General features: G+C 43.6%; 2 protein-coding genes across 11 annotated transcripts in view; one reads left to right on the top strand and one right to left on the bottom strand.

The window, feature by feature from the left end:
* Nucleotides 1-20: 20 nt before the first annotated feature.
* LOC119546784 (solute carrier organic anion transporter family member 1A1) lies at nucleotides 21-4535 on the top strand. The gene is made up of 5 exons (XM_037853340.1): nucleotides 21-229; nucleotides 291-479; nucleotides 1307-1463; nucleotides 2320-3617; nucleotides 3674-4535. The coding sequence occupies exons 1-5, from the start codon at nucleotides 163-165 to the stop codon at nucleotides 4447-4449; spliced, it is 2487 nt and encodes an 828-aa protein (XP_037709268.1). The 5' UTR covers nucleotides 21-162; the 3' UTR covers nucleotides 4450-4535.
* Nucleotides 4536-7707: 3172 nt separating this feature from the next.
* LOC119546495 (protein bunched, class 1/class 3/D/E isoforms) overlaps nucleotides 7708-13994 on the bottom strand; it is a 107055-nt gene continuing 100768 nt past the window's right edge. For 9 of the 10 annotated variants that reach the window (XM_037852797.1, XM_037852795.1, XM_037852798.1 and 6 more), the window contains one exon: nucleotides 7708-9326. In XM_037852797.1, coding sequence (XP_037708725.1) covers nucleotides 8841-9326 — 486 coding nt within the window. In that variant the 3' untranslated portion in view covers nucleotides 7708-8840. Of the gene's footprint in view, nucleotides 9327-11718; nucleotides 12296-13994 lie in introns of those variants that run through there. The other variant, XM_037852804.1, reaches the window with a different exon arrangement.

Here is a 13994-nt window from a genome sequence, read left to right as displayed (position 1 = left end):
GTTTGCTCTCGTTTCTCTTTTCGAATAGACGTTAGTTGCGGTCCCAACGCGGCTAAGATGCCTTCGAGCCAGGGCCACTAACTAAAGTAATCAATAACCAATACAAAAAGCGAGTGAAGTGAAGTGAAGTGAACACAACCGAATCCGAAATCGAATACGAACATGGCGCAGAATACGCGCAACTCCGATTTATCGCAAATAGCGGTCAATGCCAACAATATACCCGATGGTGGGTAACCCAAATCGCCTCCGATTTCGTAAAATTTATTGAAGTTCTCTATCCCAACCAGATAGCGTCGATTGCGGCATCAAAGGGTTGGGATGGTGTCGCGGTCCTGGATGTCAGAAGTACGCCCGGCTGCGCACCTTCATCCTGGTCCTGGCCATCTCGGGAACCCTCCAGGGTGCCTGCGAATCCTACTTCCGCGTTTCGGCCAAACAGGCTGCCTTCCAGTTCGGCTATAGTCCGCTGCTAGTGGGTGAGTAAGAAGCCTTATCGCTGGAATGGGAAAATGCTGACATGCCCGGGGAAAGATAATTGAGGTGTTGGCCTGGTTCTACGTGGAGATTTCGGTATAGTTATCAGTTTTGCGATATTCTTGTCGATTGCCTGTGTATGGGGTTGGGGGCACTTCTTTCCACTTGTTACCCCTAGGTCGAAATGGAACATTTGTTTGGCTTGCCACGGGCATTCTTTACTATTTCGGTAACTAACCCTAGTACGCAATTTTTAGCTATACATAAATAAGCGGTGTTTAAGAATTATATCAATTATTTCCTTGGTTTATTATTGCATCTATTAAGCAACGGAATAAAATCGTAGATTGACTGAAACAAAATAAATACCTTATTATAACTATAAAGTAATTGTATTATATTAACGAATATGCAGGAGTGGACAGAAATGACTTATTTTTTCCGGTTCCGTTAATAAATAAAACTATATCCGAGGTACCTAATAGGCTCACTATTCAACTTGCTCCTTATCAATTGTTTGTAACACTACTGCGGTGGGTAATAAATATTCGTCATCGTTTGAAGAGATAAGCAATGTGTAATCGTAGCAAAATTTGGTGCGTGCTAAACTTTCTGGGAATCAAACACAAATTCTCTCCTAACGGAAATGGCTTTCCCTCAATTAAAGTTCGACTTTATATATAGAATTAACTTGGCCCGACGTCGCGTTACTCATACGTCATAGCTCCGTCAGTGAATGGGTTAGATAACGGTTACCAGGGATTCGCCATCGCACTTCTGAAGCACACCTGAGCCATCTATTTATACTGTTCTATTTTAAACCCCACAGATTGGCTGCTGGTGGCCAGTGGATTGTTCCAGGCTGTATTCGCACTGGCCTTCGCCTACTGGGCGGAATTCTACCACCCCATCAAATGGCTGGTGGGAACTCTGATGCTGCAGGCAGTCACCTGCGTGGTGGCTGTGATTCCCTCCATCATGAACTTGTGAGTAACCCGATAAAGCAAACTTGTGTAATAAGTAGGACAAAGGAAAGTCAGCAATAAATACATTTTCAGTCGAAGCAATGCTTAGGGGTATACTTTACGCTGCTAAGAGTAGAAAAACATTTTAAAAATTATAATGTTTTGAAATATAAGTTTAATCGATTTCTGTGTTTACCAGTATAATCGGGGTTGTCAGAGAAATCTTTCGGGAAAATCTTATGTTGATGCTAACGTACATTTCCCCTGAACTTCGCCCGAAGAATATAAAGAAACTCAAACGAACATCTTAAGCCATGTTTAAAGGATCATGTTTTTAGCATAAGCAGTTTAAGTTTAAAATCTTCCGATCTGTTTTATTTACATTTATTTTCAATTCCAAATTAAATAAATATTGTTAGTTACCAAAAGAATCAAAGGTCTCATACATTACAATTAGTGTTGCAATTGTCCAAGTCCAAGACTTTTATTTAAACCTAAACTTATTGATACACAGAGAAACACTTTATAGGATATGATGAATAATTTGATGAAATTCGGTATCAATTCTTTCAATGTATAGGGCGGCGTATCTTTTTGATATGTCCGCCATAAAGTTTTTAGCTCTCTATTTATATTCCTGAGAGTTTCGAAAATTGTTTTCTCGCCCTTTCCCACATCAATTTGAGAGCTTTCTCGCCTTTCTTCCTCGTTTTTGATTTGAGAGAGTTGTTCAAGATAGATAAATTATACTTAACCATGCAAGTATTGGTTCCCTGTGTAGAATTATCATGTAGTCCCTTACCTTGTAATATAATTTGATTACGGTTTTCAACGAATAATGAATTTTAATATCCTAATTCCCATTGATTTGTTACAGTGCCGAGGGCAACAAGGCGAAGGACGTTCTGCTGGATGCCAATCTGTGCGCCACCTCGCTGGCCCAGTTCCAGAAGCTCACGCTGACCGAGGCCCAGAGCAGCAGCCTCACCCTCGCAATGCTCTTCGTCCTCCAGCTGGCCCTGGGCATGGGTGGCCTGGCCTACTACACACTGGGGGTCAGCTACATCGACGACAACTCCCTCTCGCAGGACAGTCCGGCGGTGATAGCGGCTGCCCTGGCCGCCCGCGTCTTTGGCCAGCAGGCGGGCTCCTTTCTGGTCCTGGCAGTGGGACTGACCCAGGTGGGCTGGTGGCTCGGCTGGGTGATACTGGCTCCCTTCATCTTCGTGGGCGCCCTGCTTCTGGGGCTGTTCCCCAAACGGCTGCCCAAGACGGTTATCCACCAGGCCGCCCAGAGGATTATCGAACAGTCGAACATGCGGCGCTTTGGCAGCCAGTTCTCCACCTACCTGGATGACTCCGACTTCTGGCCATCGCTGAAGAGGCTCTTCAACAACCGCCTGCTGATGGTCAACCTACTCAGCATCATGTGTGTGCAGAGTGCGGTGGTGAACTATGGCCTGCAGGAGGAGAGCTATCTGCAGAGTAGGTTCTTCCTGCCCTACAACGAGCAGGATGGCCTGACGGCGGAGTGGAGGTCGGCCTTCGTCGCCTACTTCCTCAAGCCGCCGGTGATGGCGGTGGGAATGCTCATCAGTGGCCTGATCATCTCGAAGGCCCAGCTCTCGGCCCGCAAAATCACGGGCATCAACATAGCCCTCAGTGTCCATCTGGTGGCCATCTTTGTGGGCCTGGTCTTTGTCCAGTGCGACGTGGGCGCCATCGCGGGCGTGGAGGGGGGCAAGCTGAAGCAGCCCTACTGCTCCAGCCAGTGCCTGTGCACGCCCACCGCCTTCATGCCCGTCTGCCCGGAGAACAGTGCCGTCACCTACTTCTCGCCCTGCTACGCGGGCTGCACCAAGGAGACCACCATCAACAGCTTCCAGCTGTTCGAGGGCTGCAGCTGCAGCGGGGACCAGACCCTGAACTCCACCGGCCAGATGAGGGCCACCGCGGGAGCCTGCAGCTCCGACAGCTGCCAGTCGGCCATCATCATCTTCCAGATCATGAGCATCTCGGTGGCCTTCCTGATGGGCGTGGGTGTGATCGGGAAAACGTTGATCACCCTGAGGGCTGTTCTGCCGCAGGACAAGTCCTTGGCCCTGGCCTTCGAGCTCATGATTGTGGGCCTCTTCGCCTATGTTCCCGTGCATCTAAGCTACGATATTGTCACCCGTAAGTGCAGTGATCCCAAGGGAATTTCATTAAATATCTAATAAATTGTTGCCCAGGTTCAACCTGCGTTTACTGGGCTCCCAACTACGAGCGCTGTCTGCTGCGGGAGACGCCCAAACATGGCAATATCCTGGACATCCTGACCGCCTCCTTGATCCTGGCCAGTGTGCTCTTCGACATCCTCGTGTATGTCTTCGCCAAGGGTCTCAATCTGTACAACTGCAAGGTGACGGATAATAACTACACACCCTCCCTGTACGCCCCCATTCCGCACGAGGATGCGACCACGTCACCCAGTGCTCCCCTTGGAGGAAGTCCTGTGACCACCACCACCACCTCCTCGCCCATGCAACGCCGGGATGCCCCGCAGGAGCGCCGGACCGAGACGGCTGTCTTCAGGAATCCCAGTTCGGTGACCACCTCGTCGGGCGGGGCCCAGAGCATTGTGGAGCCCCATGAGGGTGGGGTCACCTATGCGCAGGTTGTCTTCCCGCCAGACAAACGCAAGCCGGATGACGGCAGCACCAGTCCCAAGCGCTTGGCCGTCCCAGCCAATGTTCCATTGCACCTTCTCTCCGAGTCGGACGTTCGCAGCCAGCTGGGCAATCTGAAGTCCTTCAATCCTCCCAAACAGGAGGCTGACCCGGGTCTCGATACGGTGGACACAGACGACGTGGTGGTCACCCAACCTCAAGCGCATGTCCAACCGCAGGTCCAAGCCGTGCTCCCACAGGTCCATCCGCAGGTCCAGGAGGAGAACTCTCCAGCACATCCAAACCACCAATCGCAGCCAGACGATGCCAGGCCACAAAGCCCCGAAACGGACTTCTGAGGAGGCCACACCAAAGTATTCTAACGTGTTTTTATTACATTCCTTAGCTTAAGACCGATCCAATGTGCCAAGACAAATCATTTGAACAAATAAAGTTATCTTTCATTCCATTGTAAAGCCATTAAAGATTAGATCCAAGACCAATTCGGGGAACGCTTTTCGTGAGGAGATAAATGACAAGGAAGAACAAGTGCCTCGACTATCAGATACCCGTTACCCAGATGGAGATATAGATGGAGAGAGATTGTAAAGCGCCACCTATGTGCGATTTCAATATATGGTAATGTGGGCGGCAGACAGATTTAAGCGTTAAGGGCATTAGAGTGGGCGTGGCAAACTTTGTTTTAGGTATACTGATATGTATTGACGTAACCAATACATTTCATTTAAAATTTTTTGTAGCTTGAAAACTGTGGGTTTCACAGCTTTCACACAGACAGACGGACGGACGGACATGGCTATATCGACTCGGCTACTGATGCTGATTAAGACTTTATACACTTTATGGGGTCGAATACAATATAATATTACTTAACGAGCAACGGGTATAAAAATCGAAGAAGGCGCTGATGGCTATACCGGATTGGATGTTTCGAGGATTGGAAGAAACGTTGCCTTATGTGTATTTCATCGGGAGGGGATTACTTTAAAGGAGATTAAATTTATTTAGAAGAATAAAGATTTTTCATTTTACAAACACATTTACTTTTCCTTTCGACCACAGTAGTACTCGTATGTAGTGTTGCGTACCCCAAAATAATAATAGTCCATATTTATCTCTTATTAAATATTGTATATTCTTGGTCAAAATTAAAGCATCAGATGTTCTAGCTAGATACGGGCGTAAAATCATTACTCATTAACTAACATCTTAACCATTTTCGGCGAGCCGCTAGGTATTGACAAGAGGAATAATACACATTTTATTTTACATTTTAAGCTTTGAAAATAGGCGCCACAGTTTAGGACGGGCGCGGTATCATTTTTTTGTTTCATTTGAAAGGTATTGACAAAAGCAATACATTTCAGTTAAAATTTTTATTTTAGCATTAAAATTGCAGGAGCCACTGTCTTGGGCGTCTCGTGGGCGTGGCACTTTTATGAAACAAACTTACAATGCGTAGTAGTCTTTAGAATCGTAGTTTTTACGGTTTTCGAGATGACAGAGTTTATACGGTCGGACTTTTGGAGTCGGAAACGCATCCTTCTACGTTTTACTTACTATGCGTCGAGTATACCAGTAAAGGGTATAATTACGATTTACATTTTATAAATATCGCTTAGATGCCATTTCGATGGCAGATAACATTAGAACGTTCGGAAAGTAAAAGCCAAATAACACAAGACGACAAAAAATCCCAAGAACAAACACTACAAAATCTGAACGGATTTTTCCTGTAGATTACGAACACAAACTTCAAAACTTTCCACCACGATAAAGTTTCGAAACAATAGAGTCGAAAGTACTATAATTTGAATGCGTAGGTATTTTTACGGCTTCACATCAGTCAAATTATTTGTAGCCAAGAGCCAAATTTTATCTGAAATTGTACTTTGAACCTTTAATTCATCATTGAATAAACAATCTTGATATTGTATCACAATACATCGGACGAAATTAATGTGATTGTTTGTAATTAAGCGGCAAGTAAATTTTACGCGAAGAGTGAGTACTGAAAAATGAAGTATACTTTTAGGCGGAGGTAGTTTAAAGTCCCTTACAGAAAATGTATAAAGACGTAGACAAATGCATAGTCAAGCTTAAACTGCTATCTTCAAGTTCTTGAATTAGATTGATACGAAAAATGGGTATGAGTTGGCCGACTACTCTAGCTCTAATAGGACTATCTTAGCGGTCGGCATGGAACACAACGATATTTTGTCCTTATTTTGTATGAGATATTTGCACGGGACAGCTTATCGATGTGTGTGACGACGCAGTTCTACGCTGTACGTGTGTCGCCAGAGGCTGAGCGAGGCTATTCCATATGCCCGCTTACTGGTGTTTAGTATTAGCCAAAATTAAGTTGGTCCGAAGACATCTACAGGTCCAAATGGATTTTTTCCGACTTGGGGGTCTCACAAATTGAAACACATTTGGTCCCCGCAAACATATTTTGTATCCTCATTCTGAAATTGGAAAAGTTTAAACTGCAGATATCTTTCCCAAAAAATAAGTCAAGTCATGATTATTTTGGTTTTCAATATACTTTTATTTTTTCCTTTATTTTAATATAGGTTGTTTGCAGTTATTTTGTTTAGATTTATTTTAATTATTTTTGCGCTTACAAACTAATTAATAAATTAATAGTTAGCTTAAAAAGAGGCTTAAGTCGTAAAACTCATAGGAAAAAACCTAAACATGAAACGCATGATGATGGTTCATTGAATTGAATAAGAAAATCATAAAAGGGGAATACTTTTAACAGAATTAATGTGGGATCGGGGGATGGCAATAGTCTGTCCGTCCGTCCGTCTGTCTGTCCTATATGTCCTTCCGTTGGGTTTCGCTCCGTAGACTGCTAGTTTTGGGCACTTTAGTTGGAGTATTATTTTTGGTTCTACTTCACGTTTTATTCTTCGATCATTTTTGATGGTCCTCACCGATGTGGGACATTCGTTTTTCTTGTTTTTACCACGCTAGCCTTAGACAATTTGAGTCTCCGCAGGCTGCATTGTGTGTGGCATTCTGTCTTTGGGGCAGGATCTTATGCCCTGCCCCCAAATGAGTGAGTGCTCTGGGCATTACAAAACTTGGCGTCTACGGGGCGGTCAACTTCGGACGGGGACCACTCTGGGAGGCGAGGGACCTCTCGAGAGCTTTGCCCTTTTAGTTATTCACACTTCCATCTCTTGGCTGCAGCAGTTCAGCTTCTTTTCATGGTTCATTCTTTTGGTTTGTCGGTCGTAGAGTGCGGGAGGGGAACAAAAATATAATGTGGAGAAAATCCTATAACAGATTTCATTTAAACACCGAGGAATTCTCAAACTAAGGTTAATGCAAAATTATTGACTAAATAATTATAACAAAAATAGGACGAGTTTTTTCATCTTACAAATTTAGCTTTTCATCTTGTTGTTTTGCTTGTTTTCATATTCTTTGCATTGGATCTTCAACATCGTGACTTTAGAAGTTTGTTCTCAATTTTCGTTTTAGTTTTACACAATATTTACAGATATATTTGGGTTCTTCGATTTGCAGATAGTTTAAGAGTTTAACAAACAATTTTGATAAGCTTTCATTTTGTTTGGTTGTTGTTATTTATGTTCTTTTTGAAAAGCTATACATCTTTTTTAATATAGCTTGAGAATATGCTAGAATTACTACAATTTTCTACGTGCTTTTTTATCGCTTTGTTTAATTTGAAACATATTTATATTTATGATGTAGTTAATATTTGCTGTGTTCTTTTTTTACAGTAAAATTACGAATTAAAAGTAAATTATAAAAATAGCAGCTGTCCTTTCTTGTTTCGTTAAATTGTATTTGTATTTATCAACCAATGTTGAATATGTTTGGAAATTTGAATCCTACTTTCCTGTCCTGCGCTTCTCTGGTTCGCTTTTGTTTTTTACAATTTACATCTTATGTCTCTGACTGCACAATGCAAATTATCACATATTTTTCATTTAATTTCCCTTCTGTCCTGCTCTTTCTTCTGCATGTTTTTCCCTGGCACTCTATTACACATTATCGATTTGTATATTTTTTCTGCTATTTTTCTCCGATGGCCAAAAATTCTACTCTCCTCAAGTATTATTTTGCAGCCAGTTCAGTGAGTGGTTGTGTTGTGTTCTGGGTGTGTTTGTTTATGATTTTCAATTTTTTTTATTCGTAGCGTTAACAACGTGGAAACAAACGGGTAAACAAAAATAAAAAGTTTAAACAAAAAGTGGAAGCGCAGCAGCGCGATGTTAAAAATGACTCCTATACTCGCCTCCTGTTAACAGAGGACGTTAACAGCGCCAGCCGCAGTCGCTGTTAGCGTGCAGTCTATCTGTGTGTGTGTGTTTTATATGGATGTGTGTGTGTACATGTGTGTGGTCTGTATGTGTGTGTGTGTGTTAAACAAATATCACAATCGAGAAATTAACAAAACGGCGGCTGCAGCAGCTTTTTAACAGCCAGCAACAACATAACAGTCCTTAACCGCAGGTTAGCCCAACCAACGTGAGGTTAACAAGTTGGTGGCGAGTCTGCCGCTGCTGTTGTTGTTGTTGTTAGTGACCTAATACTTTCGCTGCTCTGCTCGGCCCCGTCTCCTCCGGCTAAGAAAGAGACCAGGCTGAGTTTACATTACGGTTTTCATTCTTAAAAAACGTTCATTTTCCCCCACATGCCAGAGCGTGGGCGCTTAAAAAACAAACACTGTGTTTTGGGCCACAGCAGCTTAGGACATGGGACCGTTGGTCGTGGTTACCGCTGCTGCTGCCGCTGCTGAGGTCACCTGCTGCTGCTGCTGCTGCTGCTCCGCCGCTGCCGCCGACTGCTCGACTGCACTGCCGCCGTTCTCGGCGCTGCCGTTGGGAATGATCGTGGGGACCACCGCGGAGGCCGGACTGGTGGCCACTCCCGCGACCGCCACCGTGACCGCTCCAGCGGCCTGCTGCTGACCGGCCTGCACTGCCTGACCCGCGGCAGCCGTGGCAACGGCACTCTGTACCGCCGGTGCCGCCTGAATGGCGGGCGTAGCCGGGGGGGCGGCGATCTGGAGCTGCATCTGCAGCTGCTGCAGCGTCTCCTGCGGGATGTTCGACTTGAGAATGTTGTTCTCCAGCTCCAGCTTGTTGATCTTGTCCATCAGCTCGGAGATGCGCTCCTTCAGCACTTCCACCTCCTCGCGCACCGCTATCATGAGATGCGACTTGACCAGATCCTGAAAGGGGAGAGGAAAGATGTGATTAGTAAGTTGTTTTTAATACAATATTAAAATAATCCTAACTAGTAGTATAACTAACTAGTAGTATAAGTAGTATAATATTTCATAAGTCAATTCATTCTGCATTAATCATTCCTTTATAAGGGATTATAACCCCCAGTTAACAACCCCATTGTAAAGTAAATCTTATCCATCTCTCATATTTACCCCACAGTTTAACCGGCATCCTCTGTTAGTTCAGCTCATCTAACATCCCATAAATGCGCTTTACATGGTGGCTCTGACTCATTGCAGAGATTTAACATTGCCCACGACATTCAGGCCATTCATAAATCACATTTTGCACCAGCGGCGAATGTTTGCCCAATGTGGTGGCGTGTTCGCGTTGCATATTTCGCTTGTTTGCCGAGCAAAGGTAAATGTAAATGTAAATGGTTCCCCGAAGAATCAAATGCTTTCGTGTCATTGTCAATGCCACCGCCGCAGAACACGTCATCGAGACCCAGACCCAGACCGAAACCGAAACAAAACCGAATCGGCACACAACATCCACGGCTCACCTGGCTGTCAGGCACCTTGTGAAATTTTAATAAACCCATTAAAGAGGCGGCCGATAGGAAAACGCGTGCAGGCGTATAGAATAATCGCATGGGCGTCTGTTCGTTTTTTCCTCTGTGCATTTAGCCGCACGTGTTCAGGTGATTTCTTCCCATGTTTAATGTGAAATGTCAATAGACGAAAAGAGCCCGTGGGTGGGGAAAGGGGCGCTCGGTTCGGCTTTGGTTAGGAAAGGCTGCCCGCGGCAGTTCCGTTTCACGAAAGAGTTTTCTTTCTTTCTCGACTCTCCACTGCGAGCTCTATAAATAGTCAGCTCGGATGCTTTCGTCGTCTTCACTTTCAACAATTTCTTTCAACATTTTCTTGTTGTTGTGGCCTCGTTTTTTCAGGCAGCCCAAGAAATAAAAGTTGAAAGTAAAAATCTCCCAAAGAAAAACGCACAATATCGGCAAAAGGATATTAAACTGGAAATACTTTAAAAGCGCGTTCCGAAATCCTGTCATGAAACGTCGTTGGCAAGGCAAACCAAAAATGTCCAAAATAAATATAAATTATATTCGAGAACTCTGAACCACGCAAACATTTCGCACGCCTCTTGCCAATTAGTCATACTTCAAATTCTATACGCTATAAAGTGGGTATATGTATATCTGTAGAGCATGAGCATGAGGCATGGAAAGCCATCGGAGAGTCGCATGTTCTGGCAGCAGTGCCAAAAACCATCGTAAGAAATAATATTTTGCACGTTTTTCGCCTGTTTCGAGGCGAGCTAATAAATAATTTTATAAAAATACCAATCTGTATTTTTAGACCCACACACACGGTCCCTCGCTTGACCGATCAATAAGTGCAAAAATCACCAAAATTAGAAGACAACGCAACGAAAACAAGATTTGATAAAACTCGTAGCAGACGGCAGTCGAATCGGCGAGCAAAAGCCGAGTTGGAACAGCAATAGCAACCGCTTTAAGCAAATGCAAACCGGTTGATACCGCTTCGGCCTGTTAACAATGAGGTGCAAAAAAGCAAAAAAAAAAATAAGTGAACACCAAATATATGGCATATAAGGGTGAGGCCCGGGGGCCGAATCATTAAATTGTTGTTCAAAAACGGGGCAGGTGTGCCACAATATCTGTTTTTCAACCATTCTTTTGGTCTCTATCGGCTTTTTGCACCATCTTAAAAGGGGTTTCGAGAAAATCTCCATAGATAGGCATAGGGGTTATCTGCTAAAAAGATAATTCCGGCTCAGGTAAGCGATTTGAATGCTAATTATACACACTCGGGGGAGATACACACACTCTCGGCTGAGAAACAGAGAGAGACCTCTGCCCTCTGGAGAAGCGGGCTGGGTTGCCTTCTGGGGTCAGGTCACGCGCTTCTCCAGAGATATCTCTTCTCTCGAGGTCTCCTGCAGTCCTCAGTTTGCTTTTTTCGGTTGCATTTCTCAAACAAACATGGCGGACACCGCACTGAGGTTTTTTTGGTACACTTGTCGGGGGTCCTTAGGTAGAAATAATATGTCTTTGTGTAGAGAACAAAGGACCCAGACCCAGCTCCTCTTCTTGCTTTTTGTTCAAAGCAGGGGAAGTGGTGTCTCATTTTTTGCACTTAAGTTAGAGTAATGGCACAGCGAAAATAAATTGACAAGTGACAGCACCGAATAACGTTTCTTTTTTTTTTTTCTTGGTTGCCTTTGACGACATTGAAAAGTCGCCAGAAAATCGCCACGAAAACGCGCGCAGCCTCACGAAATACGAAAAAATCGATTGAATTGCATCTAGTCAAGGTAAACTGGGGTTTTTCGAAGGGGTTTGCAAGGTATACATACTTTTGCATTGGGCACCATCACATAGCAGGGGCTGTCGTAGCCCTTCTGCCAAATCTCGTAGAGCCAATTCTCTGGCTGGCGCAGCGACATTGTGCCCATCATATTTGGCGTTTTGGTTTTTTGGGTTTAAGGGTTTTTTACGATAATTTTTGGTTTCTTTTTTCGGAGACTTTCTGCTCCCACACTCGCACTTTTCAGTTATTTTTTCAGTTTCAGTTGGATCAGATCACAGATGGGTTGAAAAATGTATTTCTGTATTTTCACTTCTTTTCTTTCTTGCTTTTCAGGCCTTTTTCGGGCTGTGTTTGTATGGCAAAGTTTAGCTTTTTGTGAGATTTACGAGACCGGCGCAGAGCTTTTGCGATATATTTGAGCTTTTCTCGATTAAAATTACTGCCTTTGGCGATTTGCGTCTGCTTAAAACGAATTAATATAATTCACGAGTCTCTGGTTGGCTTTTCTGTTTTTTAGTTGGTATATATAAGTAGTTGTAATTTTTTTTGTATTTTAGTATAAAAAACTGGTGCCAATTCTACTTGGCGATGTGGCGTGTTGCGAGTTCAACTGGCGATTGAACGTCTGCGTGCAATTAGTGCGGCTTTTATATAAAATGGCAGTGCCTTTGAGTGAAGAGAGAGCCAGGCCACATTGAGATACATTGGGAGAGAGCTGGTCGGAGCACGAGTGCGAGAGACGACGACGATCTCACCCCCGCCAACTGGTGGAGGGTTAAGATATAGCACCTATAATATTCCCAATTTTTTGGCATTTTTCAAGGAATCCAACCAAAACGCAAGTGTAATCACACCAAAACAGACTCTCAGAGAGCGGAGAGAGCAAATGGCGACTCAACGTCTGCGTGCAATTAGTGCGGATTTCATATAAAATGGCAGTGCCTTTGAGTGAAAGAGAGCCGGACTCTCTCGTTGCGCATTGCGAATCGCGCTCTCTCTGCGGCGGCCCTCTCTTGTGTATCTGTATCTGGCCGCCTATAGATATATCCATCAGCATTTGCCAGATACAAAGATACTCAGATACTCTCTGTTTGTTTTGACGCGCCACTCATTCCCACTGTTTTCTCATCAATTTACAAAGACTTCCACTATTTATTCAATCCACATATATAAATTTGGCTTTCTGGCTGCTCATTTGCCAAAATGTTTGACTGAATTCCCGAACAGCCAGCCGGTTTTTTGTTGTTTGAAAAATATACATATGTTTTTTTCAGCCACTGCGACGCAAAAACTTTACGACACTTTTGTTTATCACTCGCCTCGCTCAGCAGCTCTTCTGCTCGCTCTCTTATTATATTTTATTTCTTTTTATTTTTATTTTGATGGGACGTTCTTGTAGATACTTTTTCGCTTGCCACGCGGTGGTTTTCGATTACTTCGGCATTTCTCTGGGAATGTGTGAGTGTGTGGGGTTGGTTTTCTTACCTTTTGCGCATTGCGTTTTCCCCCTAACCGAATTAAGTCGGTTGGAGTAAACAGTAAACAAAATTCCTCGATAAAATTCATGAGTTTACATAATTATGGTGTGGAATTGAAAGGGTTGCAATACGAAAGTTTTTTTCCTTGGTCTTCATACCAAGTAAAATTTTTGTTTAACACCTCATTTATTTTCGTAAAATCTGTACCAAAAGCTGTTGCAAGACAACTTTCAAGTTTACTGATATTTTCCAACAAAATCAGCGGCTTATTAGTTTAAAAATATATCAGCATAAACATTGTATAACCCCAGCCTTGACATACAACCGACTCCCTTTTTTCGGCAATGACAAAGTGATAAAAACAAAACATATTCAAGGGCTCAAGAAGTAGAAGAGGGTAAACTAAAAACCCGCAGAACAAAATTTATACAATAAAACAAAAACGAACAGAACGTATCGATTTCACGCGCATGTTGAAGGAAGCGTTTTCTGTCAATCCATACACGCCATATAGATTTCGATCTATATAGGAACCAACAGTAAGCTCGACGAGCGGCATGCGACGCATCAACAACAAATTGTTTAACAAAAATGAAACAAACATCCGCGTTAAAAATTATGAAAGAAAAATGAAAAAGAATATTTTTAAATGCCGACACCGGAGAAAACAGCAATTAAATGCACATCTAAATAAACAAATGGCATGCTGTAAAATAATATGTCAACAATCGTGGGTTGGTAGGCAGAGAAGTTCCCTAATTGCTACGCAAACTGCGTAGATGGGATCGAGTTGGGATTGTCATGGGTTGGGTCGTTGTGGGGAGTAGTACTTGGTTGGGTTTTG

Source organism: Drosophila subpulchrella, chromosome 2L (assembly GCF_014743375.2).
Source record: "Drosophila subpulchrella strain 33 F10 #4 breed RU33 chromosome 2L, RU_Dsub_v1.1 Primary Assembly, whole genome shotgun sequence".
In the NCBI taxonomy this organism is placed as follows: Eukaryota; Metazoa; Arthropoda; class Insecta; order Diptera; family Drosophilidae; genus Drosophila; species Drosophila subpulchrella.
Note: the sequence above shows the minus strand (reverse complement) of the source record. Positions and strands in the feature narration are given on the sequence as shown.